Here is a 25,000-nt window from a genome sequence, read left to right as displayed (position 1 = left end):
AAAAAATAAAGTGGAAATGTGATTTGAGGTGACTGGCAAGTAAATACTGTATATTGCAATGGAGAAGTATGTTATCTGTTAGGATATATAGACCATTGATGAGTTCATCTTATCCCCGTTATCAAAGAGAGTCCAAAGATAAAAATGGTTTCACTGTTTTAGTGAAATGTCAACTTGAGAAAAATGTGGGCCTGAGAATGTAAATTGTTCCAAAGTGCTGGATTGCTTTGGTTTTGCATTACTTCACTCAGTGATTGGTTCAAAGTTTATGTACTCGAGTAAAGATAAACAGGAGCATATAACATCACCAAAAAATGACACTGACACGTGCACTTACTTTATAACTCAAACTGGGTAGCAAATGCTTAAACTTAAAGGGACACTTCGTGTTAAATATCATAAGTGGACGTGCATCTACAATGTAATTATGTGCATTTCTCGACATAATTGATCCAATGTCTCGGGACTTTTACTGACTTGTATAAATTAAGGGGCCGAATCTTTGCTTTAAAAGTTTGCCTTATTGACATATCCTCACAGAGCGAGTTTCAATCAAGTGTCGTAAAACCAAAACCAAAGTAATTACTTCGGCCAATCAAAAAGGACGGAGACAATCCGGTAAACCAATCAAAACTCGAAGTAATTACATGTAGCCGACACAAAGCGCGGGAAAATGTGCACGCGCGAGCCACGATTGCTTTTGGTTTCACTTGTGATTGGTCGAAAAAGTATCGCGAAAACTTTGAATCAATCACTGGGTGACGTAATGCAAAACCAAAGCGATTCGTTAATTAGTTTGGACACTCAGTTGAAAACCGCTCTATCCTCATAATTTACTAATTTATCAGGCCTTTCAAAAGCTTTGTTAGGCAATGGCTAACTTTTTACTGATTATTGAAAACAAAAGCATAAGCTTGGGAAATTAAAAAGACTAAGTTTAACAGGTTCTGAGCCCTTTTGAAGTCAATTTCATTTGTTGATACCTTTATGCTTTCTATAAGCAAGAGAAAGGAAAGGAAAGGAACTTTAAGTGTCTAATCTTCTAGCGCCGAACGGCACTAATCGGGGACACTGTAAATTGAAAAATTTAGAGATTGGTAAATTGAGATTGTAAATTGAGATTGAAATTGAGAAATTGAGATTGAAATTGAGATGAAATTGAGATTGTAAATTGGATTGGTAACTTGAGATTGTAAATTGAGATTGGTGTAAAATACACCAATCAAGAAGAAATAATGTACAGGCAGCTTGTAATCGAGGGCCATGTAAGACGAAAAAAACCAAAGGTCTTATTTTAATAAGAACTTTGGTTTTTTTGTGTTACATGGCCCTCGATCGATTACAAGCTGCTTGAACATTCTTTCTATATGATAATTTCAAGAGACCCAGAGTGAAACAACGATACTCCAAAGCAAGCAAACAAAGCCGACACAAAGTTTATAAAAATGCATATAGAGTATGGGGGAACAGTGGTTAGAGTACTCGCCTTTCGCTAATGTAACCTGCGATCGATTCCTCGAGTTGACCTGTTCTGTGGGTTGAGTTTGTCTTTTCCAAAATCTGCACTGAGAGCTTATTCTGTCCGTATTCCGGTGTTTCCCTTTCATCAACAGTTGCTTTGATGTAATTTAAACTGCTAGTTTTTCTCTCCTCTCATAGTATATGACGTTAAGTCTTAAAAAAGTGATTATTAGTTTGTCGAAAATGCAAGGGTGTTGTTTTATTCCCTCTTCTCCTTTTCTTATGATTCCTTTGGCGTCAATTTTTCAGTTGTTTTTTGATTCATCCACATTTGTGCTGTCGGTGGAATAGACCATGTATTGTCTTGAGAGGCTTTTCACATTCTCCATATGTTTGTCTTTTTTTCTCCCGTGAATTATAGAGAAATATAAACTTTCACTTGCCAACTTTCGGCAAAATTGAGTTTCTGAAATTAGTCAGTACAATCTCGTCTTCCGGTATCATTTATAACTTGGTCATTGAACCGTCGTAAGGTGAACACTAACTACCCCGCCACCAGACATGCCATAGCTATCAATCAAATTGTGCAATGCTGCAGTTAAGTAGAAGTCCGGCAATTTGAGTTAAATCATTAAAATTGTTCTGAAACTTACCTTAATCCTTCATTAATTTGCTAACAGTTATCTCCTTCTTATTACAAGGAAGTCTGACTTTACGTGGAATTGGCAAAGCTGTCCTCATCTCTGCCTCTTCTGGTAGTTTGTATTTTAACACTAACGTCCTCTATAAATATAACTTTCATTTACGTAGTTGATTCTAACTTTTAACTGCTATCTCTGTCTGCTCCCCTGGTTTAAAAAACTTTATATATTCTAGAATTAAGTAGTCGTCGTTTTACTGCCTTAATTGCGTATTGAAACTTCCTTAGTTTTATTCCGTTTCCAAGTTAATAGATTTTAGATTTCAAATTCTACTATTCTTAGCTATTTGTACAAGGTACAACTTTCTTTCTTTTTCTCTTAATTCTTTCCGAGTGTTGTACCTGTAAACTAGCTGGCGAGACTGTTCTCACAAAAGCTAAGTGTATTGACACAATGAACTTGACTCGACTTCCTTAATCCTGTATAACAATGCTCCACTTATTTTCTGAAAGAGATCGTCCAGGTTAGAAGAGTACTTCGAAGAAAGACTGTTTTTGATTACATCAGTAAATGTCAAATTAAAATTTACCCGTGGCCCCAACTCAATGAACAGAACGCTACTCTATCTCAGCCATTTTCTTGCCCGTAAATCACAGCTATCGAGAAAGAGATCAAAAACGGAAGTTTCCTTGATTACTTTATAATCTGCATGCATCTTGCTGTTTGTAGCTGTAAGCCACAACAGTGAATCCAAATCTCTTCATTTGGGGACATTTTGACATAATTAGTTGGTCACCTTAATAGTCAAACTTGACTGCAAAGATGATTTAGATTCAGTTTCTTCAGGGAGCTTTTTGTCCTCTGCCTAACGAATGAATAATAGAAAATAGTTGAAGTTAGAGTGTTTCGAACGATGTGAACACAGACCGTATTCATAAATGGCGGGACAAGTTAATTATCTTTTGTCGTTCTGCTGATTAGACCAACTAGCCTCGTTTGCGTAGAAAAATACAAAATAAGTGTTAATTCAGAGCGAGGCTACTTAGTCTCGTTAGCAGGAAGACAAAAGAATAATTTATTAGCCGCCATTTATGAATACGGTCCATTCTTTTCTCCATATTTCAAGGTCGCTCCCACTTAAGCAATAGAGGACCTTTTCCTGTTTCCACAGCCTCATCTAAAAACACGAGGGGGAGTTGGGAGAATTCTCGACAGTTCTACAAACCCGAGACGCAGTCAAGAAGCTAAGGTCGCTCTCGGCTATCGCCTCGAGCGACTCTTACGCTTCTCTCGTGCTTAGTAACCTCCCGCGTGCACCATGACACAATAGTGCACACTGAGCCGTTTACCATTTGTTAAACAGTAACGATAATTTAAATTATTGGAACTGTGGCTCTTACACTCATCATCTTGACTGCTTACAGGATATATTTCGTAACGAATAGCAGTCTCAACTTGTCAAATTTGGCAGAATGTGTGACGGCTTTACACGAATTAAATTGGTACAAATGCCTCGAGGTTAAGGAGGCTCGAAATAGTTTCTCCTTTTTTCAAACAAATAAACATATTCTGTCCTTAGATACAGTTAGAGCAATCATATCAAGACGAAATTTGGCCAGGGTATTAAGTACCTATCGTAGATTTCTCACATTATGTTTTCCTCCAAAATAATGTTACCATGGCAACGATATTAAGCATTTCTTTGAGCCTTTTTCCCATTCATCGTTACCAGATAATGTTAGAAATACTCTCTAAAATATTTAAAATTCAACAAAATCTGTAGGTCAGTTTTTCAGAAAAATAAGTTTTTTTGAATTGTGCCTCTAATTATTTTTTTCACCTACAGAATTTTTTTAAATTTGAAAGACAAACGGTTTAAATTAATCTAAGCTAACATGCAAAAAATGTAAAAAATTCACCGTCCAGAAGCAGAGATATAAACGAGTAAAGTTGCAAAATCAGGAGAAATTAGGGGGTTACAAGATCAGCATTTACGCATGCGTCACCCGCTCATTCGAGTCCGCGCGCGAGTGGAGCTACAGGTCTACACAAACGGATTTAAGTAACTATTAAACCGTTTAAGAAGAATTTTCGTAGTTTTCGTGAATAGGAGATGTCTATTTATATGCCATGTACATAGGAATTGGAGAAAGGTAAGCGAAATTAGCGGCATTTGTTTATTTCTGGTGACCCATTTAAATCATGAGCTGACGCAAGCAGCTTACGAATTGCGTGTGTGGCTTATGCGCGCGCGCTCAGCTGGAAACCCTTTCGAGCCTCCTTAAATCGAGGAAACTTTGCGTCATTATACCGTCAGGCTCTCATCAAATTACTTAATCTCTTTTTGCCTTCAATGTATTGCATGTTAAATGTGTGACGTTCTCAGATTTGCTTTTCCTGTTGTTATCAACGTCAACAAAGTTCTTTTAATGTCTTCTTTGACCCAGACGATCTCACTCCATTTAGTTATGATATGACTCCAGGGTTTAAACCATTGTAACTATTCGAAAAGAAAGCAACTATAACCCGCTAACACTGCTCACTACATCAAGTTCTTTTTAAATAATAAAATCTAAATCTTACTGAGCTCTCATGCCACATGTCGGAGTGAAAATGGTTTAGTGCTTTGGCTTAAAGCCCCACATCACTGGTTAAATGAATTTCGTTTAAGGTATATACAAGTCCTGCTGCAGTCTTGTCCTTTTTTAAAATTTGACTCAGAAACGTAATGGAACTTCTGTCTTGCTACTAACATCTCTTTTACGTCAGTAATTTACTTAGTTTTAGTCAAAACTTGTTATCAGTTTCTGTCGTCTGACTTTGCCCGGTGAAAATCGCTTAGGTGTTTTCTATTTCCTTCTTCTCAGGAAAACAAATTCTGCTCATATTGAACCATTACCGTGTCTTTAGGTCTCATTCCTTTTTTTTTAGTTGTACACCTTCAATCCGCTTCCACTTTGTTTGTACTTACGTAAGGAAAGAAATTCTATCATTTCTAGCCTTGCTCAGATTTATCCATTGTTTAGGTCGCTGAAATCAGCATTGAAAATGGCCGATGAATGAACTATCAGTAGGCTTGTAAGCCGTCTTAATTTATGCTCATTTGATCGTCCAATGACTTTGAATTTCCGAATTCTTGAACTTTGTTAATGGCCAAGCTTTCCCGTCATATTCTGCACACTTTTCTGCACCTAGTTGGGTGGCGGTGGTGGTAATGTTATTACTAGTGGCACTAGTAGGGGTGGGAGTGGTAGGAGCAGTAGGAGCAGTAAAAGTGACTGTAGTAGAAGGAGGAGCGGTGGTATTGATGGAAGTAGTCGCAGTCTCAGTGGTTGGCGTCATAGTCTATGTGGGTCTAGTAGTCGTGATTGTAGTAGTAGTAGTAGCGGTGGGCGTAGTAGGTAGTTGTGGAAATAGGAGCAGTGAGAGTGGCGACAGCAGTGGGAGAACGAGGAGGAGGAGTGATTAAGAAGGGAAGTAGTAGTAGTAGTAGTAGTAGTAGTAGTAGTAGTAGTAGTAGTAGTAGTAGTAGTAGTAGTGGTAGTGGTAGTGGTGATGGTAGTAGTAGTGGTAGTGGTAGTGGTAGTGGTAGTGGTAGTAGTGGTAGTGGTAGTTGTAGTGGTAGTAGTAGTAGTGGTGTTGGTGGTAGTGGTGGTAGTAGTGAAGTAGTAGTAGGAGTATTAGAGGGAGGAGGCTGAAGAGGAAAGAAGGCGCAGCATCAACAGCAGTCAGAGTGGCTTAAAACTTAGTGCTTTCCATTTAAATAACCCTTAGACTTCCGGGAGTGATCAGCATGTTGATTCTCTTCACAATTTCAATGAAGCGTCAGTCAGACGTGTGCTGAGAATGAAGATAATTATCAGCTTAAGAGGTGTGATCTTGATACAACACGAAATTCTCATAACTACCCAACAAAGAAATATATGGTACTAGTTGGGAGAATGAAGATTCGATCGAGAGAATGAAAGGGTTAAACAACCTTAAATCACTGTATCGTTCTCACAAAGGGCTGGCGGCAGTCACATAATCAACTTGGACTCCCTTTGGATGCCAGTTGTCTCTCAAAAGTCATGTGTTCCAAATTGTACATGAAGTGTTCACATGGTGGAGTTCCCGAGACTACTTTTGGCAAAAGTTTCCTTCTGAGCCGATAGCACTGTTAATTTAAGTGAATTTTTAATTTACCGTGAGACACGTTGAAGGAACAGGAATGGGTTTATGGTTTTTTGCGGAAATCACTGGAAGGCGTTCCGGAATTAAGCTTTGAGAAGCGGGGAGAGATCAAGGGTCCACGGTCTTTCCTGTCACCCATGTGCTTCCGACTCGTTGTAAGGAATGCGTTTTCCTGGTGTTGCCAAAGCGAAACAAGTCTGCAGTGGGTGGGATGTAATGCTGACCTTTGTAACTATGTCACAACCAATTTTGTCTCACTTCAACTACTTTTCTTTTTATTAAAGCACTGCACTCAGATGGCCATCTATGCAATTTAGGCAATCGGGATGCTCTGTATGTGCGTTATTCGCCAAAAGAAAAACGGAAAGTTTCGAAGAAGTCTCAAGGCAAGTTCAATGTAGCAGTTTTTAAAGCAAGGATTATTAACGCTTGAGATGAGATGCTGATAAAACAGTTTTTAAAGCAAGGATTATTAACGCTTGAGATGAGATGCTTGATAAATCAAAATTATTATTGCTTGGGATAAGTGAGGGCTTTGGCAGCACATGGCGTCTCTATGAGGTAAAGCGGATAAACTCGGCCATGCAGTTTTTTTAGAAACCAATTTTTAGCATTATTCAATATAAAAATCTTAGCTAATGGTAACTGCTCATTAAGAATGCACTTAACACCAAACGGGCACAACATGTAACACCCAACAATGTTGGGAGTTGTTAACCAACAATGCTGCGTCCGTTTGCACGGGGCTAAATGTTTGACCAGTTTCAAATGTCGTGCATGCAACGACTGCGAACAACACGCAATAACATGCAACAGGGTGTGCAAACGGCACAACATGTAACACCCCTCAATGTTGGGAGTTGTTGGCCAACAATGCTGCATCCGTTTGCACGTTCGAAGCAGTTTCAAACGTCGTGCAACGACTCCCAACAACACGCAATAACATGCAACAGGGTGTGCAAACGGCACAGCATGTAACAACCAACAATGTTGGGAGTTGTTAACCAACAATGCTGCATCCGTTTGCACGGGGCTAAATGTTTGACCAGTCTCAAAATGCCTTGCATGCAACGACTCCGAACAACACGCAATTACATGCAACAGGGTGTGCAAACGGCACAACATGTAACACCCCTCAATGTTGGGAGTTGTTGGCCAACAATGCTGCATCCGTTTGCACGTTCAAAGCAGTTTCAAACGTCGTGCAACGACTCCCAACAACACGCAATAACATGCAACAGGGTGTGCAAAGGGCACAATATGTAACACCCAACAATGTTGGGAGTTGTTAACCAACAATTCTGCGTCCGTTTACAATACTGCGGGGCTTTAGGATCAAGGTAGAAAAGTCTGCATCAAAACGTATGGGTAAACCGTTTGTGACTAGGTAAATGTGCTGAAAACTATAGTTTCGTTCAAATCAGGATTAGATTAATTTGACTTTGAACAACAAGGCCCTGTGGATATTATGCACTCTTTTGTGAAAAAAAAAGTAGCGAATTGCTTGGTATTGTTCACCTGTAGCACCTAACATATTAAATGATTAATGGAAATGGTTATTGAGGTTAACGAAGATCTGTGAAATATTAATGAGAGGAATTTGACGCCTTTTTACGGGCACGTTACGTTTTTCGTTTATGGTTTAATCCAGGAGTTGTATCATAGCTTAACATAGTAACATTTACCACATAAGTGTTGTCGTGCCCGAGAAGGACTATTGCTGGTTTCATTAAGGCATTTAGATGTAATGGAATGTCGCCAACACAAGTGGAAGTTATCTTGAGAGTGCATTAATTTTTGATTTGTTATCAGGTGATTTAACTATTACTCTGGTCGTTGATCTCAGTGGAGGATCCAGGGGAGGGCCCCCCTCCCCCCAACCTATTTTTGGATGTTAAAAGTAAAGAACTTATAACATGTCTTGCACTTTTTGCAGACAACAACACCAACAGCCGCTTAAGAGCAGAACTTTTTTTGAGAGCCTTCCCCACCTCTTAGTCTTGATCCGCCACAGGATTTAATTGGTGAACTTAAGACTTGATGTTCCTTGATGTTGCTCTCAGAGGCAGCGTAGTCGCCGGAATGATCAAGGCACTGGACTTAACGTTCGGGAGTTACTGGGCTTAAGTCCCCATCTGAATTCAAGCAGGTTGATCTGGGTTGACCCGAGTCAACTCGTCGGCTACAATTGTGAATATCCAATAGGCCAATTTCGTATTTTACTTTTTTGAACTGGATCTAGCATGAAATGGAGGCTAATGCGGGCAAAGTAATTTGCATTTGAAAAGATTTGACCGCATTAGCGTCCATTTCATGCTAGATCCAGTCCAGCCGTGAGAATTCGAAAATGGCCTATTGGTCTGCCTTCCACCAGGATGGGATCCGTAAAAAAAATGTTTTGTTTATTTACCTCAGTTGTTTCCGATTGGCCCTGAAAAGTCCTTAAGGGGAGCAGACAATTAATAAGGTTGTTGTTTCTTGGCTGGTCGTGTGTCCAGTAAACGTTTTAGACACTGGAAATCCGACCAGTTGGCTACCTTAGAGCGAACTCCAATAATTCTATCACCTATCTGTACCTAACAATCGTTGTTGACACCAGTAACAGAAGTGAGAGGCAGTAGACTACACTGACTTTCTCACGAACAACAGACGTTCGGACAACATGTCATGGACAAGGAAAAACGGATCAAAATGCATCCGCTAACAGACAAGCAACACTGCTATTTCTCTATTTACAAAGGACTTGCACGATCTACTGATAATACGCAGATTACGTGACTCTGAAGATGACTTCTTCATGTGACCTAAGTATATGACGGGGCAATTAGGAACTATTGTACTGGAATTTACGCCAATGGCCTTATCAAATTCCATAATCCTTGGAGCCATCACTCCAGTCCTCTTCACTGATACTGAAAGTTGCATTTATCACATTTTGGTCAAATTTTATTTTAGTCACCCATCGTTATTTTTAATTTCAGCAGACACCATTTCAGTCCATTTTGAACCACCTGACAGTTGCATTTTCATTCGCGTTGAACAAGTTGCCGCCACATTCGAGGATCACAAGTCACTTCATTCAGTCTATCACAGAAATCACGACACCATTTGAGACGAGAAAAATCTGGCATGTCTTTGAATTTTGTAGATTTGCTTTGTTGTTGGCCTTCAAAACCTGTCAGGAATCCGATCTTGGTTGTGAAAGCAGCTTGGGACAGCCAAGAAAATGCATCTGTCGTTGAGAAAAGCGTAGAAATGGAAGATCGTAAGCAGGACTATCGTAGAAGCTTTTTTTTAATAGGGGAATCTTTGTTTACATTTTTATCCTCGTTAGAGAGATTTTCAATTGAGTGTCGAAAGTAATTAGCGAATTACTTTGGTTTTGCATTACTTCACTCAGGGATTGGTCCAAAGATCTCGCTCCATTTTTTCAACCAGTCAGAAGTGAAACCAAAACCAATCGTTGCTCCACATTTTCCCGCGCTTTGTGTCCGCTACGTGCAATTACTTCGAGTTTTCATTGGTTTACTGGGTTGTCTCCGTCCTTTTTGATTGGCTAAAGTAATTACTTAGGTTTTGGTTTTACGACACTCGATTGAAACTTGCTCTATTACAAGGTTATCGTTCTCTAATCAGTCAGCTAAGAATAAAGTACTGAATATTGAAAGTGCATTGCATAAAGAGGTATCTCAGAAAATTTGAACCCGATATACCAGATAATGAATGAGCAACGGACCTTTGAAAATTCAAAATTTTACAAATAATATAAGGGATCTTTAGCGCTTTTGACACCCAAGGATTTATCAGTTTTTGATGGCTAGTAACTAGGTCGTTATTAAAGCTAAAAGGCTTAAAATTGGAGAGTCGTCTAAGTTTAACAAGTTCTCTCACGTTTTGGCAGTCAATCTGTAAATAGCATTTTGGCTTCTGTGGGCAAATTCGTATGTTAATTAAGGACGGTGCCTACTAATTAAAGATATTTTTGCCCCGGTTTATGACTGTGCAGGGACTGTAGATCTTAACAAGTGTTATTGAAATCCAAAAAGAAAATTGGGGGTAACCACGCATTTTTCAAAGGTAATTCATGAATAATATTTGTGAAAAGCTTCAAAATACAAAGCAATGTATGGCATTCTTTCTCAAATTGAAGCGCATGCGCAATAACAATAGTAGGCACCGTCCTTAAATGGCGTCAGCAGAGATCCCCCTATAATAATAATAGGCGACCCGCCGCCATATTGGAAGCCGAAAAGAACCTGGGAACGAGGTTGTAGGACAGCCCTAACACGTCACAGTTATTCTAGATGGTGGTGCCCGCGAAATTTAAAAACAAAAATAGCCTATTCTTAAACTTATTTTTTTGGGATACAAACCCTTCCTTTGACAAAAAAAATAATAATTTGATTGTAGAAGTTATTACCTGTGATTTAAGGTTATTTTTTTTAAATGTGGAGACTCCCTATTCTTTGCGGTTTTCAGGCCTAATTTTTCAGTTTTTAAATTTTTTTATAGTCTCTTGTAGTTCCAGCTCAGTTTAAATTTGTCGAGTTGGGGAATGTTTTTCTACATCAAATGATCTGTTTTGCTCATTCGCCAGTCAAAGCAGTGGATTCAAGAATGCCATTTCATCTTGCGAAAAAGGGCACTGGAACAAAGAAGCTTGGCACTTACAAAGTCCTGAATAAGCTTAAAGCGTAAGTGTCTTACGTCATTTACAGGGCGTTGAGTGTGATGACACATTCTCCTTATAAACCCTTTCCTAATTTGGGTGAACACGAGCATGCTCGAGGGCTAGATCTCATTAAAATTCTGTGGAGCGGAAATTTAAATTTTCAAGTATTTAAGGTGGCTCTAAATCCGCTCCACTGAATTATTTTAAGCTTTGCAGAAAGTTTCATTCTGGCATGCTGATTACATTTCAGAAATATAAAATGGGGGTCACCAAGTTCGTTTTTGAGATATGAGCAGCGATAGCCAAAATATAGACCTTATTCCAAAATGGCCGTCATTTAAATATTCTTTTGTTTTATTTCAAATTAGCCCTTGATGCCTCGTTCTTTAGCTGAAAATTCAAAAAGAATATTTTGCCTTGAACGAGGCATCAAGGTCTAATTTGAATTAAAACAAAAGAATATCGAAATAGCGGTCATTTTGGAATAAGGTGTATGAGGTGTTTTTGCAGGGCTTTCCTGTTGCCACGGTAACTTTTTACGTCACAAAAATGACCGAATCTTTTTCAGCAATAATTGGTGTTTGATATGGTACCATAACATTGCTGTTAAGTGTGTCAATCCTCCTAATAAGAACTTTTCTTTCAAGTGTTGAAATTTCTTTGAGCCACCTGACACTCTATCTTGATATGCAGGGGTGTTCATTTAATACTACGTTTCTGTTGGCTTTCATTCTCGGGAATTGTTAATGACTGTTGCTATATCTGTTTTTGTTGTAGCTTGAAAGAACAGCAATCACAAATTGGCGAAAAACGCGTCTGCTTTGATATCTCGGGGACATTTTATTGGTGTGAACCCACAAGATTCGAAGATCAGTTGTTGGTATGTTGAGCTGAAAGTTCCCCTCTGAAAACAAACCGGAACGAGGCTTGTTATGTTCAGAAATGCAGGCGATTAGATGCACGCGCGATTTTGACGTCCAACATGAAGTGTCCCTCTAAGTCAAAGCCTTTGCTACCTGTAAGGTAAAGGTTAGCGTTATTTTTAGCTTAAGGTAAATGCACCTCCTTATCCATACTTGACGAGCAGCATTTCAGGGATACTTAATTGTCTGTATTCCGAGACACGAATCATGTTGAAGTTGGGGAGAAGAGCAAGGGGGACACTTCGTGATGCTTATTAAAATCTCCATGCATCTAATCAGGGGCATTTCGGGACATATCTGACAGGCGCAGACAATCGAATTAACCAATCAGAGCACAAAGCCGCAGCTAAGCGCGGGAAAGCAACAATGTACGACTTTGTGTAATTTAACGTGGCTTTGCTCCTGATTGGTTAGGAAAATGCCGCGAAACGTTTTCGGCAGTCACGAACCGAAGTGTTGCAGCGCTCTAATAACTTCAAAACTATCCTTGGCTGTTGTCTTCCTTCCAGGGCAGGCTAAGATCGATAAGGCACGTTTCTCCTCAGTCTTATTCATAGATTTCCATGACCAACCTTCTCTTGGATGTCGTACCTCAACGCTCGGCTTTAACCAACATGCACTGCTTTTTGAACCTTTGCGGAATAACTTGTGTACTCAAATTGGTCAGCATTTCATGATGCTGTTCACCAAAACCACCTTTCCCGTACCTTTTGTTGTCCCTTAAAGATCAAGCTACCACTGATATCGACGCAATTGACGAGAAATCGAAAATAGTTTGAACCCAGGATGGTCATATAGTAATTAAGTGAAGTACGATCATCTGGGTAAGTATGGTCATGAAAGGGACCGTTAGGATGGCACTGACTGACGTTTCAACAACCTGAGCGGTTGTGTAACGTTAATAGATGAATGGTATAACCACGCAATCAACGACCAGAGAGTTTATACCATCCACTGACGTTACACAAATGATGAATTCCGCTCAAGTTGTCGAAACGTCAGTCAATAGGGACCGTTAGGTTCTAGGACGAGGAGGAGAACGAGTTCGAGATTTGACTGGCCGTTTTAAGCGAAAATACAAAGAAGATTTATAACCCGGACGACTAATCTTACTCTCTGTTAGCAGTGTAGGTTACTCAGTTATTTTTATTGCCGGTAACTGAGCCTTTTTGCTGATCGAAAAATGCCAAAGCTGCTACCGTGTTGTGGACTTGTTTTGACACGACGGCATTTTTGCAAAACCTCGTACTATAAAGTATTTCTGTGTGGGTGCTCATCACAATCTCTGAAAATCTAGCCGTATTTAAATCTGTACCGAGATCTAAAATTCTGCCAACCCTCAATAAACATCGTGGTAACGATGTTTCTTTCTTAACTTAATGACTATCCTTTCTGTCAGGAGCCCGCGGGTAGGAGCGACTAACTCCCATATTTAGCCTATGTCACGGCATTTTTTACAGACCGATCTATTTTTAGACTACCTTTTCGGTAGAAACCAGAGGCAGTTCCGGTTCGGTGACGCTATGACGTCAAATTGGTTTTTTGTGAATGCTCATCGGGCTCCTGCGGGAGTCTCATTCCCGGCTAAAAATAAATCGCTCAGTGAAAACGCCGTGACAGGAATATGGGACTGTTGTTCGCTCCAGGTCATTGGCTCAGTCGTGTCTCAATTCAGGCACTGGTTGCTCGAAGCATGGTTAGCGCTAACCAGCGATAAATACCATGGAAACCTATAGGTTTTGATATCTCTTAACCAACGGTTAGCGCTAACCAGGCTTCGAGCAACCAGCCCTCTGTTTGTCAGTCGCGTAGGGTTGGGGATATTACTTTGTGTAAAACGCCACGAAGTGTCGCAAGGAGTTTTCGTGGGTGGCGGAAAAGTCAGCCGATCCTATTTTGCTTCCGTGACAATTCAACAATCTTATTGCTAGGAATGGGCAACGTTACTCTTTCCTAACACAATGTTGTTCCCTTTCTTTCTCCTTTATTTGTATAAAAGTCAAAGTATAAAATGTGTTGCGTTATTTTTCTTGGTAGACTCGAGAGGGGGCCATGAAGATCACATTCTCTCAGCACATTCTTGTGTGCCTCTTCAATGACAAGGATTCGCCTTTAGTGGGCTTAAGACCATTGGTATGTCATAATCAAGGCGATGAGTTTGACAACAAATAAATCATATTTGCAGTTATGCATGGTGTTCGACCGAGCTCACTGAACGCACTTGGTTCTTTAAAATGCAAACTTGATTTCCTCAACATGAAAACCCGATTATTTGAAAAGTAACATTCATTTCTGAAAACCACAAACTTGATTCTTCGAAAACTAATCTTGATTCTAGGGTTGAATGCAGCAGCTATTTGCCCGGCAGCCCGGACGAACCTTAAAGGGCCGATTTACATGGTACGATTTTTGTCGCATGCGACAAGCTTACGACAGGCCTACGACATGACTTACGATTGTCGCAGCGTTTAAAAACATGTTTTAAAATGCTACGACAAGTTCTCTCACGTACACGACAATCGTAAACGAGTTGCGACAAAAATCGTACCGTGTAAATCGGCCCAAACTCTGTCAGTCAGAAAATTGTATAGAATTTCTACGAAGTTATATTCCAACCACCTTAGAGTTTTTGTTTATCTGATTTTGCAATTATTCATCGATTCACAAAACGAAAGTTAGCTCTGCGGCTGATCATTTCTACAGTCTTTGGCATTCTACAATATCATTGTTTTCAACAACGTCGATAGTCGCCTTGTTTCCCCTAAGCATAGCTATCAAGTAAAAAACTCGCTTGCTTGCTCGCAAAACCTCGCCTTTTCACTTTGATAGGAAATAAGAAAGTAGTTTCAGACGCATTTACTCAAGAGTCGAGAGCTCAAAAGACTGAAGTAAGCAAGAATGCGGCTTATGCTTCTCTAGACACTTCCTTGCTTGCCTTGTAGAAGAACAAAGCTTGGTAAAGAATGTTTCATATGCTTTATGACTTAAAAAGAGTAGTTTTCTGCCAACTTGAAGTTTTCTTGTCAAAATGGCCATTCAGTCCTCTTTTGTGTCGTCAGGAAAGTGTTTTCAGGAGTTTTGTAAAGCCCGCTAACTTTTAGCTTGAGCTAATCAACGCGCATGGGATGTTGGGAACGTAAGGTCAGCGCTCTCAGCTGCTCTAAGGCTTGTAGCTTAGGCCAATCAAAGGTTGAGAGCTTTTGGTATAATTTGTTTCACAGGTGATACCTCTAAGGGCTAGCAATTTGCTTCAAACAGAGTTGAAGAAGATTGTCTTTCTTGGGAACAAGGATTACATGCAGCGAGAGGTAGAAAAAGTTCTTTAAGTACCTATTTTTTGCCTCGATAGCTTAGTGATTGTCAGTATTGAGAGAGAACAGGCGGTATGGATTCCATACGCTCCGTTCTGACCGATCTTTGCGCATGCAACAAATGCAAAGTGAGACAAAACTCTGTCCACTTTCTATCATCATCTACGTCGCTCTACTCGCGTATCCTCATCCACTTCTTTCAATGCTCTTGTAGATCCACTTTGTTCTTGTCTCTCCTCTTCCTGTTCGTCTACGTTATCCTTCTCGTTGCACACTTTCTCATTTTCTTGCTCATCTTGATTGTTTTGTTTTTTCTATGTTAATCCGTTTCGTTGTTAATTACTTCTTATATAATTGCCTCATAAAAGTCGTGCTAGCCATCGAGTGAAGAAAGTGTATATAGATACTTCTCCCTTGAAAATCCCCATTATCCTCTCAACTCTTTTGTTAGGCTCAACCCTCGAGATCCCTTTAATAAAATGGCTTCGCCTTGTAGGTAAGGTCGCCCGCGCAACATCCGGTTCCACTGGCAGTTACCCTTTCTTTGTATATAGGACCACGCCATTGGGAACCCTTGTTTTCCTTTTTGCTCGCAATGTGTAGGTTTGCTGGAAGATATATCAATGCCATACAGCAGATATTGCGTGGTTTCTATGCGAATGGTCATCGCAGTTTGTGAAGCAACTACAGGAGTTGCGAAGGAGCCTGAATTCTAGTATTTTTACTCTAATAGCCCTTTTCACGGTTAGTTTATCTCATTTGCATTTGTGAGGCAATTTCGGGCTATTTTGTAGTTTTAACCCGAAATTGCCTCGCATACACGTTAGATTATATTGTAATGCAAATGAGAAAAACTAACCGTGAAAAGGGCTATTGTGTGATCTGCAAAGGGCATAACCCATCACCGCAAATGTGCATGTGTCAGTGTTAAAATATGAGCCAAGGTGCAAGTGCTAAATAAATGAATAATGATAAAAAAGTTCCGGGGTCAGCGTTTTTTTAAACTTGGCGCCTGAACAGCCGTTTTGAAAGCTTCCACCGACTGCTCTTCAATGACTCTGTTTGGTGAAGAGTTCCATTCTTTTTTGTACGGGCAATAAAACTGTGTTGGTGATTGCTTGTTTTGGCACTGACTTGAAGGAATTTCTTAGGATGGAATTGCCTTGTACCCTGTCGCCTTTTATTTAATATACAGGGTGGAAGTTGTATGGCTGATAGTCCAGAAACGACTTTAAAAATCATTTGTAAGTGGTGCCAATTTCTTTCTTTTATTGTCCATTGATCACTGAACAAAAAATTCAGGCTTGTGCTGTGCACACAGCTCTACCATTGAGCTTCCAAGGTGTCTGAGTCAATTGCGAGTTCACTCTGTATCCCGTAACACGTGAAAGTAGGATGGGAAGCTTTATGAGAGCCATTGGAAAATTGGAGCGAACAACCTTTTGTAGATGACGTTAAAATGGCAGAACTTCCTTTTCAGTTATTTGGTGATCCTGCACCAAAGTTCGTCCAGCTGAGCCATTTAGTGTGCAGTCAACTAAGAGTTAAATCGAGTTTTATTATTAGCATTACTTTATTATTGACACATTATTGTAAATAATATTGCATTTTTTTTTCCAGTGGCATCAGCTGTGTAATTTCGAAGATGTGTACGTTTTATCTGTAAGTTGTTTCTTTGTACTGCTTTTGTTTCATTTATGAAAAATATAATCTTGCTTGAATTGAGGTATTTTCTTCAGAATCTCAAAGCTGCATTATTTATGTTGCAGTTTTCAGCCTAAGTCGAACCCTGAGTAATAGTAATAGTTACTTAAGTCAATCATGCATGACAGAGGCAGTCAATGAAATGCACCCATCAAAGCAAGTACCGCAGCCGTCTTTAAGCGCGGGAAAACGAAAGCAGCCCTTCAAATGCGTCCATCAGAGCAAATGCCGTATAGACGTCTCTAAGAGCGGGAAAACGAAAGCGAGCATATCACAAATTGGTTTTGCTCCGAGTAAAGCCTAGGACGTAAAGTTGAATTTTTCTGCATAGAAGACTACAACTTTAAAAGTTATTGCCAAGTTTCTTTTTTCCTAAGCAACATTGAGTTACAGCACAAATTAGCTCCCTCCTGAAAGGTGTCTTATGTTTGTCTCGTCTTCTTTGTTTGCAGGGCTCTCCGTTTTGTCGAGCAGATCTCCGTGCTGTCGACGCTAATTTAGCAGACATGGTCGTTTTTCTTTCGCCTTCAACCGCCAGCAAAGCCGACGACCCTAAGCTTGCCGACAAGCAATCGGTTTTAGCGTCGTTAAACCTGAAAGCAATGTCGTTTGATGATGGAGTAGGAATGTTGAGTGAAAGTTCAAGGAACGCGGTTTTTACTACCGGTCTCGAGTTTACTGATATACCACAAGTGGAAAGAAGAGGATCGGCTTATGGTTGCAATGTTCCTATGATCACGGAAGTCGGTGAGGGGCTACGTTGCCGCAGCGCAGTCTTTTGAATGATAATGTAAAAAAAGGAAAGGAAAGGAACTTTATTCAAGTGTATAGTCTTCTAGCGCAGGAGCACTAATTGGGGACACTGTAAACTGAAATAAACAAATTAATGCAAATCAAATCAAATGTTGGTTTTGAGGAGAGGGGAAAACCGGAATACCCGGAGAAAAACCTCTCGGAGCAGAGTTGAGAACCAAAAAACGGCTAGCATAATGTCACGTGACATCATGGGCCGTCGTGTAAGGTGTTGGGTTTTCGTGACGTCATGGGGCTTTTTATCTTATGAACCAAGTTCATCTCAAAGTGAAGTGCTAGCACTGTCTTTTCCCTATTTATTTGTAGTATTTGATCAGAATGTTCAGTACCTGGATATTGACGATGATGATGTGGAGGATCAGGAACTTTACTTGACTCAGCCATTTGCCTGTGGAACAGCATTTACAGTGTCTATGCTGGACTCGCTTATGAGCGCGGTTAGTTCATGACTGCTTTCTGCCATCCCCCCTTCCTCTTCTCCATTTCCGCAATGGTATCGTATCTTAAGGACGGTGCCTACTATTGTTATTGCACATACGTTCTGCGCATCTCGAGATACTCGGATTTCCAATGGGTGGTGCTTATTAATACATGGATATTTTTGCGCGGTTCAAAACTGTGCGAAGAAAGCAGAACTTAGCAAGTGATCTCGGTATCCAAAAAGAAAATTGGGGGTTACCACGCGTTTTTCAGAGATAATTGAGCTTCAATTTGGAAAAGAGCACCATACATTGCTTTGTATTTTAAAGCTTTTTACAAATATTGTTTATTACTTATCTTCGAAAAATGCGTGGTTACACCCAATTTTCTTTTTGGATATCAATAACACTTGTTAAGATCTGCTTTTCGCGCATATTCAGTAAACCGCGCAAACATACCTTTGAATTAGTAGTCACCGTCCTTCATAGGCCATTTCTGAGTTGATGACTGCCTCCTCTTCAAAGCGAGTCAAAGTGCGGAGTTTTTGTGATAGTAAGTAGTTCCACTTTACATATGAATGAAAACTAATTTTCATAAGAAAGACTTCGCACGTAGACTCGTTTTGAAGAGGAGGCAGACAGGAACTCGGAAATGACCTATTTATTACTACCCCACGCCCATGCACAGCTCGCAAAGCGAGGCAATAATTAAAAGACATTACCACAAATGGAGTGTGACTGTGCTAGGTGCCTGAAGGACGGCGGAAACCAGCGTTTATTCAATATGATGGCAAATTATACTAAAAAATACCAGGAAACATCAAAGTCTCATTACAATTAAATATGACAACAACGAAAATGTACAACAGATTAGTCTTAACAGATATGTTATAGGTAAAGACCTAACATATACTAAAACTGATGCAAGAAATCGTCAAAGATTAATACAATCATCGAAAAAATGACAAACAACTAAAAATATTGTTCATGAAAACACTGGACGGCAAATCGACAAAAGCCAAGAGGTGAAAAAAATAAGTTACAACACAACGACAAATAATGCAAAGGAAAGCCGAAAGAAAAATTACACTGGAATAATACGACGCCCGCTACGAAAAAAAAAACAGTGATAGAAAACCCATCGGGCCAGAAAACCCACTGGAAAACGTAGTTCTCGATCGAAATGCGACGCATCACGTAACTCCGAGGATTAGAGTTTTAATATTCTATATAGGATCAAAGTTAGGCTACAAGAGGAACGGGTGTCCGGAGGGCGAGGGAACTTCAAAAACCAAATCAACTGGATTTATAGTAAAGGTACAAATTTGCATATAGTCAACAAAATTGCAGAAATTCTTGTGAACAGAAGACTTTTATTGTACAAAGAGAGATCATTGGCATGATACATATGCTTCGAACCGTAATTAAAACGCTTTCCAACTACACGTTGTTACGTTGTTACGTTGGAAAGCATTTAAACTTAGTACCTTGTAGTTGTTGGGCTATAATTTAGTAAAGTTCTTTTAGTTTACACCACATGACGTAAAGTATCGAATAAAGTCACACTAAAATTAATGAGTGGGGTTCAATTGAAGGTATGTTATTTGTCTTTCACAACAGACGTATTTCAACCCAGACATATTAACCTTAGTTCGGAACCTGGTAACAGGAGGCGTGAATCAGTTTTTGGAGGAACACATTGCTGAAGGTGATGAACTAAAGGGAGGACTGGATTCTGAGCAAACTGCAGACACTAGGAGTCGATGCAAAATTCTGCAAACATCGTTGTTTGACGGGCCGCTATCGCCGTATGGGGTATGCTTTTTTTATACATTTTGGAAAATCTTAAAAGGGTACAACCATAGATGTTTTAAGGTGTAATGCGCTCGTGGCAAAGATGATAGGCTAGTTTCTTTATAACGAGTGAGAGGCCAACGGAATGCTTTCCATTTGACAGAACTGACCGGTTAGACCGGGTATTTGGAAGGACTACCTCTACAATGCATTCAACTTAACACAGTTCGAGGATGATGGCGCAGTGGTGAGAGCACTCGTCTCCCACCAATGTGGCCCGGGTTCGATTCCCAGACTCGGCGTCATATGTGGGCTGAGTTTGTTGGTTCTCTACTCTGCACCGAGAGGTTTTCTCCGGGTACTCCGGTTTCCCCTCTCCTCAAAAATCAACATTTGACTTGATTTACTTTCATTGTTAATTTCAGTTTACAGTGTCCCCAATTAGCGCTCCAGCGCTAAAACCACTAGACACTTAAATAAAGTTCCTTTCCTTTCTTTTGATATATATACTCCTCCAGAAGAAAGTGAGGGATTATCACGCAATGACGGGTCTTGCCGGCCAGTTCTGACAAAAGGAAAGCGCCCTACTGAGGACTTTGATTTTTCAGTTTTCCTTTCCCCTATCATCTTACTATGGTATTTGTAAGGGGTTCGTATTCCGCCTTTAAAGATGGTGCAAGGGCACTAATTGGGGACTCTTCATTGATTCAAATGAAACCAACTCGTGTCAAATTGGTAGGTAGCTTGGTTTTTGTGGAGAAGGGGAAACCGTAGTCTCCCTCGAAGCCGTTTTTTGGATGTCACTTTTGGGGGAACGTTGCGTGACATCCAAAAAACGGCTGCGAGGGAGACTAGGGAAACCGGAGTACCGGGAGGAAAACCTCTCGGGGCAGAGACTGAACCCACGTGTGACGCCACGTCTGGGAGTTGAATCAAGGTCACATTGGTGGGAGGTGAGTACTCTCACCACTGCGCCATCCCTGCTCCTGTTAACAGAAGCTGACTTTGTTTCGGTGCTTTTTGTCGCGGCTTCGTGATTATGCATGAGGAATTTTTACGCAGAACTTGCAAAACATGAAGCTTAGGATATGACTCTGTCAGCATGACAGTGTGGCCCAGTGGTTAGGGCGCTTGCCTTGAGATTCTTGGCTTCAAGACCCGGTCTGAGCTCTCGTTGAATTTGATATTTGTAGCCCTTGATTCCACTTCCCAGCTGCACTTGTTAATAGCCATGGCATTGGTTTGCCTCCAACCAGTTGGGATTCTTATCAGTTGTTGTTGTTGTTGTTGTTCTGTTCTGTTTTTTCGTTGATTGTTGCATTGGCTCTGAAAAGCCCCTACGGGGAGTGGTCAATTAAAGGAGTAGTGTCACGCAATTGAATCAAAATTGAAAACACTAAAAGACGTCTTTGCATCAATGAAGACCAAAAAAATAATGTTGTAGTTTTGATGCCACTAACCAGTGAAGGGCACCGAAGCTATTCTTTGTTCTTTGCAGCCAAGGCTGGAGAGGATGGAAATGGACTGAACCAGTTTTTTCAAGTTTGGAGGCGGTGTCTTCAAAAAGTCGTCAGAAATTAAATGCGAATAGTACTTTGTGCCGTAAATATTTCAGATCTTCTTAGTGGGTTGTGATACCGTTTGAGCTACAGTACGAATTTAGATTTTTATCCATTGTTGACCTAAAAACAGCAATTTTAGCGTGACAGTACCCCTTTAAGTATGTATGTGTGTATGAAAAAAATCTTCATAACTTTTAATTATTTAATCAATCACGTTAGGATGGAGGCAAGTTTGGTGATCTGTTTTTGCACGCTTTGCGGACCTCTTCCATGATCTGCCTTGGTGTGTATCGTTTCCGAGACAGTCACGCAGTTCACGCTGTTGTTCCATCTGCGAAGCGTTACGTGATTTGCTCACCGCCTTACAACTTTATGCTGCAGCAAACGGATCTTGTTTTTGTATTGGCGCATTCAGATCCTCAACTGGAAAAATTTAAATCCTGACCTCGAATTGAGAAACCCAACGAGGCAAAAAAGGAACGAACGCCAAATGAACTGAAGTGTCCACCGAATCTTTTCCGAAATGTCGTGACCCGCAGGATCGGGATGTCACCGTCGTTTCATGCAGCACTTTAGATGTCACGCCAAATAGAGATGAACAGTAGTAGAAATAAGCTGATGTTGTTTATTCTTTCGAGATTGGTGATAATTTGAGTGTTACTTGACTTATGCTGAAGTCTCATTTATAAAAGTGTATACGACAGATTTTTCTTTATTTTAATATTTAATCGAAACACTCTGGTGTTTTGAGATAAAAACAACGAAAAAAATTCCATGGTGAGGAGACTGGGAATAGCATTTCAGTGACGTCATTACATGAACGCAGAGAATTTAGGGTAGACATTTCTGGTGTTGACGTCACAGTTCTGCTATCCCCAGTCTCCTTACTAGAGCGTTTTTGTTCCCCCCGGAAGTGCAAATTCCGATTTTTAAAAGGCATAGAATAAAACTCGGGCTGGATTTCTTTTGGTTGCTTTTATCTCAGAAAACCATGATCTTTCACTTGCGTAATTGAAGACAAATCTGTCATATACACTTTAACGTAATGTTCAAAAGTCTGCTTCATCGTGGCCTGGAACGAATAGGACTGGTCTGGACTTGGAGAGACTAACAGAACCAGGGTCTCATGTAGGTCTAGTCCAGTTCAGACTAGTAGGTCTGGACTGGACTTAAAAGTCCATTCCAGTTCTATTTAGAGGCTTTGTAATGACAAGCATTCAAGAAGAGTGTTAGTATTTCTTGGTTTCTTGAAGATGCAAAACAACAGTCAACGAAAGCGTCTTTTAAAAATTACCAAACGTAATTTGTAAATGCCGATTCTGAGGACTGGGCTAGATTTAAAGTCTGCTTCGCTATGGACTGAAATAATTACACGGACTTGAAGTCCAGTCCAGTCCAGTCCAACTTGGAGGCTTTGGAAATGGTGACAAGTATTTAAGAGGAGTATAGGTATCTCTTTTATTGCTGAACGTGGGAAAACAGCGACGGCAAGGAAATACTCTTTTAAAATTGCAAAGTTACCTTTTCAAACTTCTCAGTAGTTGAACCGATTTTTACAAGTGGGTATTTCCACCAGAAACAAAGACGTTAATGTTTTTTTTACATTTGCTGTCATTTTGTAATTATAGCTTGACTGAATATTTAAAAACACATTTTAAATGTTAGGGTTTAGAGAAATATAACCCTTAAAGAATTTTAGTATTTCTGTACGTATAAATGGCTTTCGTCAATTTGTTTTCCACATACCAGCCGTGTAGATGCGGCAAATACAGTTTCTCGGAACTGATTTGTTAAGACGTTTTACAGCCAAATTTGAATATGAAACTGAATATTAACTTCAAAGAGAAATATTCTTTTTTGACGAAAGAATTCTTGATAGTCTAACAAAGCTTTTGAAGTCTATCCGGGTTTGGTCTTTAGTGACGATTTCTGGGATTTGTAACCTCATTTTGATAAGACAACAAATTGGATATCAAATCATCTTTACTGGTATCCCTGTGTTTTAGTCCATGCAGGGCCACCTACGTCATGTTGTAAGAAAGAACTCTGGCATTGTAGGATGATTATCAGATTTTGCAGGAAAAAGTTCAAGGCCCCGTCCACACTAATGCGTTATCGAAAACCTCCGTTTTCTTTTTTCTAGAAAACGCATTAATAGCTTTACGTCTACACTAGCGTTTTCACATTGTTTTCTCCGGCCCGTCCACACCAGATCTCCGAAAGCAGCAATCTCGACCCCAGAGCTCTTCTCTTGATTGAGGGAGAGAAAAGCTCTGGGGAAACCTGAAACAAAGTGTCTTCTCATTGGTTTTCGTGAAGAACAATCAAAAGGGTCTCTAATTGGTGCATTCATGTTAGCATTAGGAGTGAGTAGGCGCGTTAAGGTTCAACGAGCCAATATTTGGCTATAAGAACCCCACGGCGCATGTTCTCCTAAATAGAGTTTCCCAGAGCCTTGGGTCGACCCGAGGCTTTGGTGACGAGCCTGCGAAAGCAGATGTAACATCCGTTCTTTCTCCGTACGGCGCATGCTTGAACGGCGTGCGTGTGCGATGCGAAGAGCAAATTATTTTATGAAACAGGCAAGCAAGGTTGAAATCAAGTCAAACAAAATTAATGCGAGATCTCCCTCCGAGGTGGATTGATTGTGTACGCTTTTTGCGCACAAATGAAACTGGGACATGCAAAGGTCAGTGAGATAAGAGGGCGTTTTCGATCGTATTAGTGTGGACAGAAGGCGTTTCAAGGGAAAACGTGTGAACGGGACCTTAAGATAACATCAACGAGAAAACAGCGGGCTACAAGAAGGCTTGAACGTCTTAATATTTGTATTTGGTAGAGAATGAGCAGCTTTTGAAAAACAAACAAATAAACAAGGAATCCGATGACTCTAAATAAAAAACTAGACACATCGCGGCCTTAAAAGGTGCGAGAGAATCAATATAATTTTAATTTATTTGCGAATATACAACAAAGAGTTGCATTAAGTAGCCAAAGTCATTTGGGATTTCCTTTTGTAAACAATAGTGAAGACAACAGAATGATGTATGTAAATGAATTCTTTGAAAGAAGACATTGTCTATGTGTGTTAACGACTTAAACGGAGCTTGCGCAACAACAACGGCAAAGAAGAGATCACCGCAAAATCCTCTCCTCTGCACAGGCTCAAAGCGATCGCAGATAAAGTGAGTAGCCGTGAAATTAGTTGCGTAGCGACACAAAGAACGTCTGCGTGGGAGACTACCGTGAAATGAGAGGTTTGCCACTTGACGGATCTCTCGGGTATTGGCGCCCGCAACAACTTTGCGCAGCGTCATCGAACCTTTGCCTAGATAAGGCAATCATCCCCAGAGCCTGCGTTACTCGTATCCAGCGCAACGGGCGCCGCAGTACCTGGTGCTTATCACCTAAGAGGGAGATTAGTTGAATCCTTGAAACTACTGTTTAGGCAAACTTCAAGGAGCTAAAAGACAAGAAAATGGCAGCTATGTCATGGCCCGTAATTAGCATGAATTGATTCTTGAAGG

At 40.2% G+C, this 25,000-nt stretch overlaps 1 protein-coding gene across 6 annotated transcripts in view; it reads left to right on the top strand.

The window, feature by feature from the left end:
• Window positions 1–24,544, top strand: part of LOC138003907 (calcium-activated potassium channel subunit alpha-1-like) — a 63,443-nt gene extending 38,899 nt beyond the window's left edge. For 4 of the 6 annotated variants that reach the window (XM_068850214.1, XM_068850217.1, XM_068850219.1 and 1 more), the window contains exons 20-29: window positions 6,560–6,661; window positions 10,873–10,969; window positions 11,725–11,827; window positions 13,908–14,003; window positions 15,092–15,178; window positions 16,802–16,843; window positions 17,338–17,632; window positions 18,005–18,135; window positions 19,738–19,932; window positions 21,693–24,544. In XM_068850214.1, the coding sequence (XP_068706315.1) occupies window positions 6,560–6,661; window positions 10,873–10,969; window positions 11,725–11,827; window positions 13,908–14,003; window positions 15,092–15,178; window positions 16,802–16,843; window positions 17,338–17,632; window positions 18,005–18,135; window positions 19,738–19,932; window positions 21,693–21,917 (1,373 nt within the window). In that variant the 3' untranslated portion in view covers window positions 21,918–24,544. Of the gene's footprint in view, window positions 1–2,162; window positions 2,217–6,559; window positions 6,662–10,872; window positions 10,970–11,724; window positions 11,828–13,907; window positions 14,004–15,091; window positions 15,179–16,801; window positions 16,844–17,337; window positions 17,633–18,004; window positions 18,136–19,737; window positions 19,933–21,692 lie in introns of all 6 variants that reach the window. The other 2 variants (XM_068850215.1, XM_068850216.1) reach the window with 2 other exon arrangements.
• The last annotated feature ends 456 nt before the right edge of the window (window positions 24,545–25,000 follow it).

Source organism: Montipora foliosa, chromosome 5 (assembly GCF_036669935.1).
Source record: "Montipora foliosa isolate CH-2021 chromosome 5, ASM3666993v2, whole genome shotgun sequence".
NCBI classification, from domain to species: domain Eukaryota; kingdom Metazoa; phylum Cnidaria; class Anthozoa; order Scleractinia; family Acroporidae; genus Montipora; species Montipora foliosa.
Note: the sequence above shows the minus strand (reverse complement) of the source record. Positions and strands in the feature narration are given on the sequence as shown.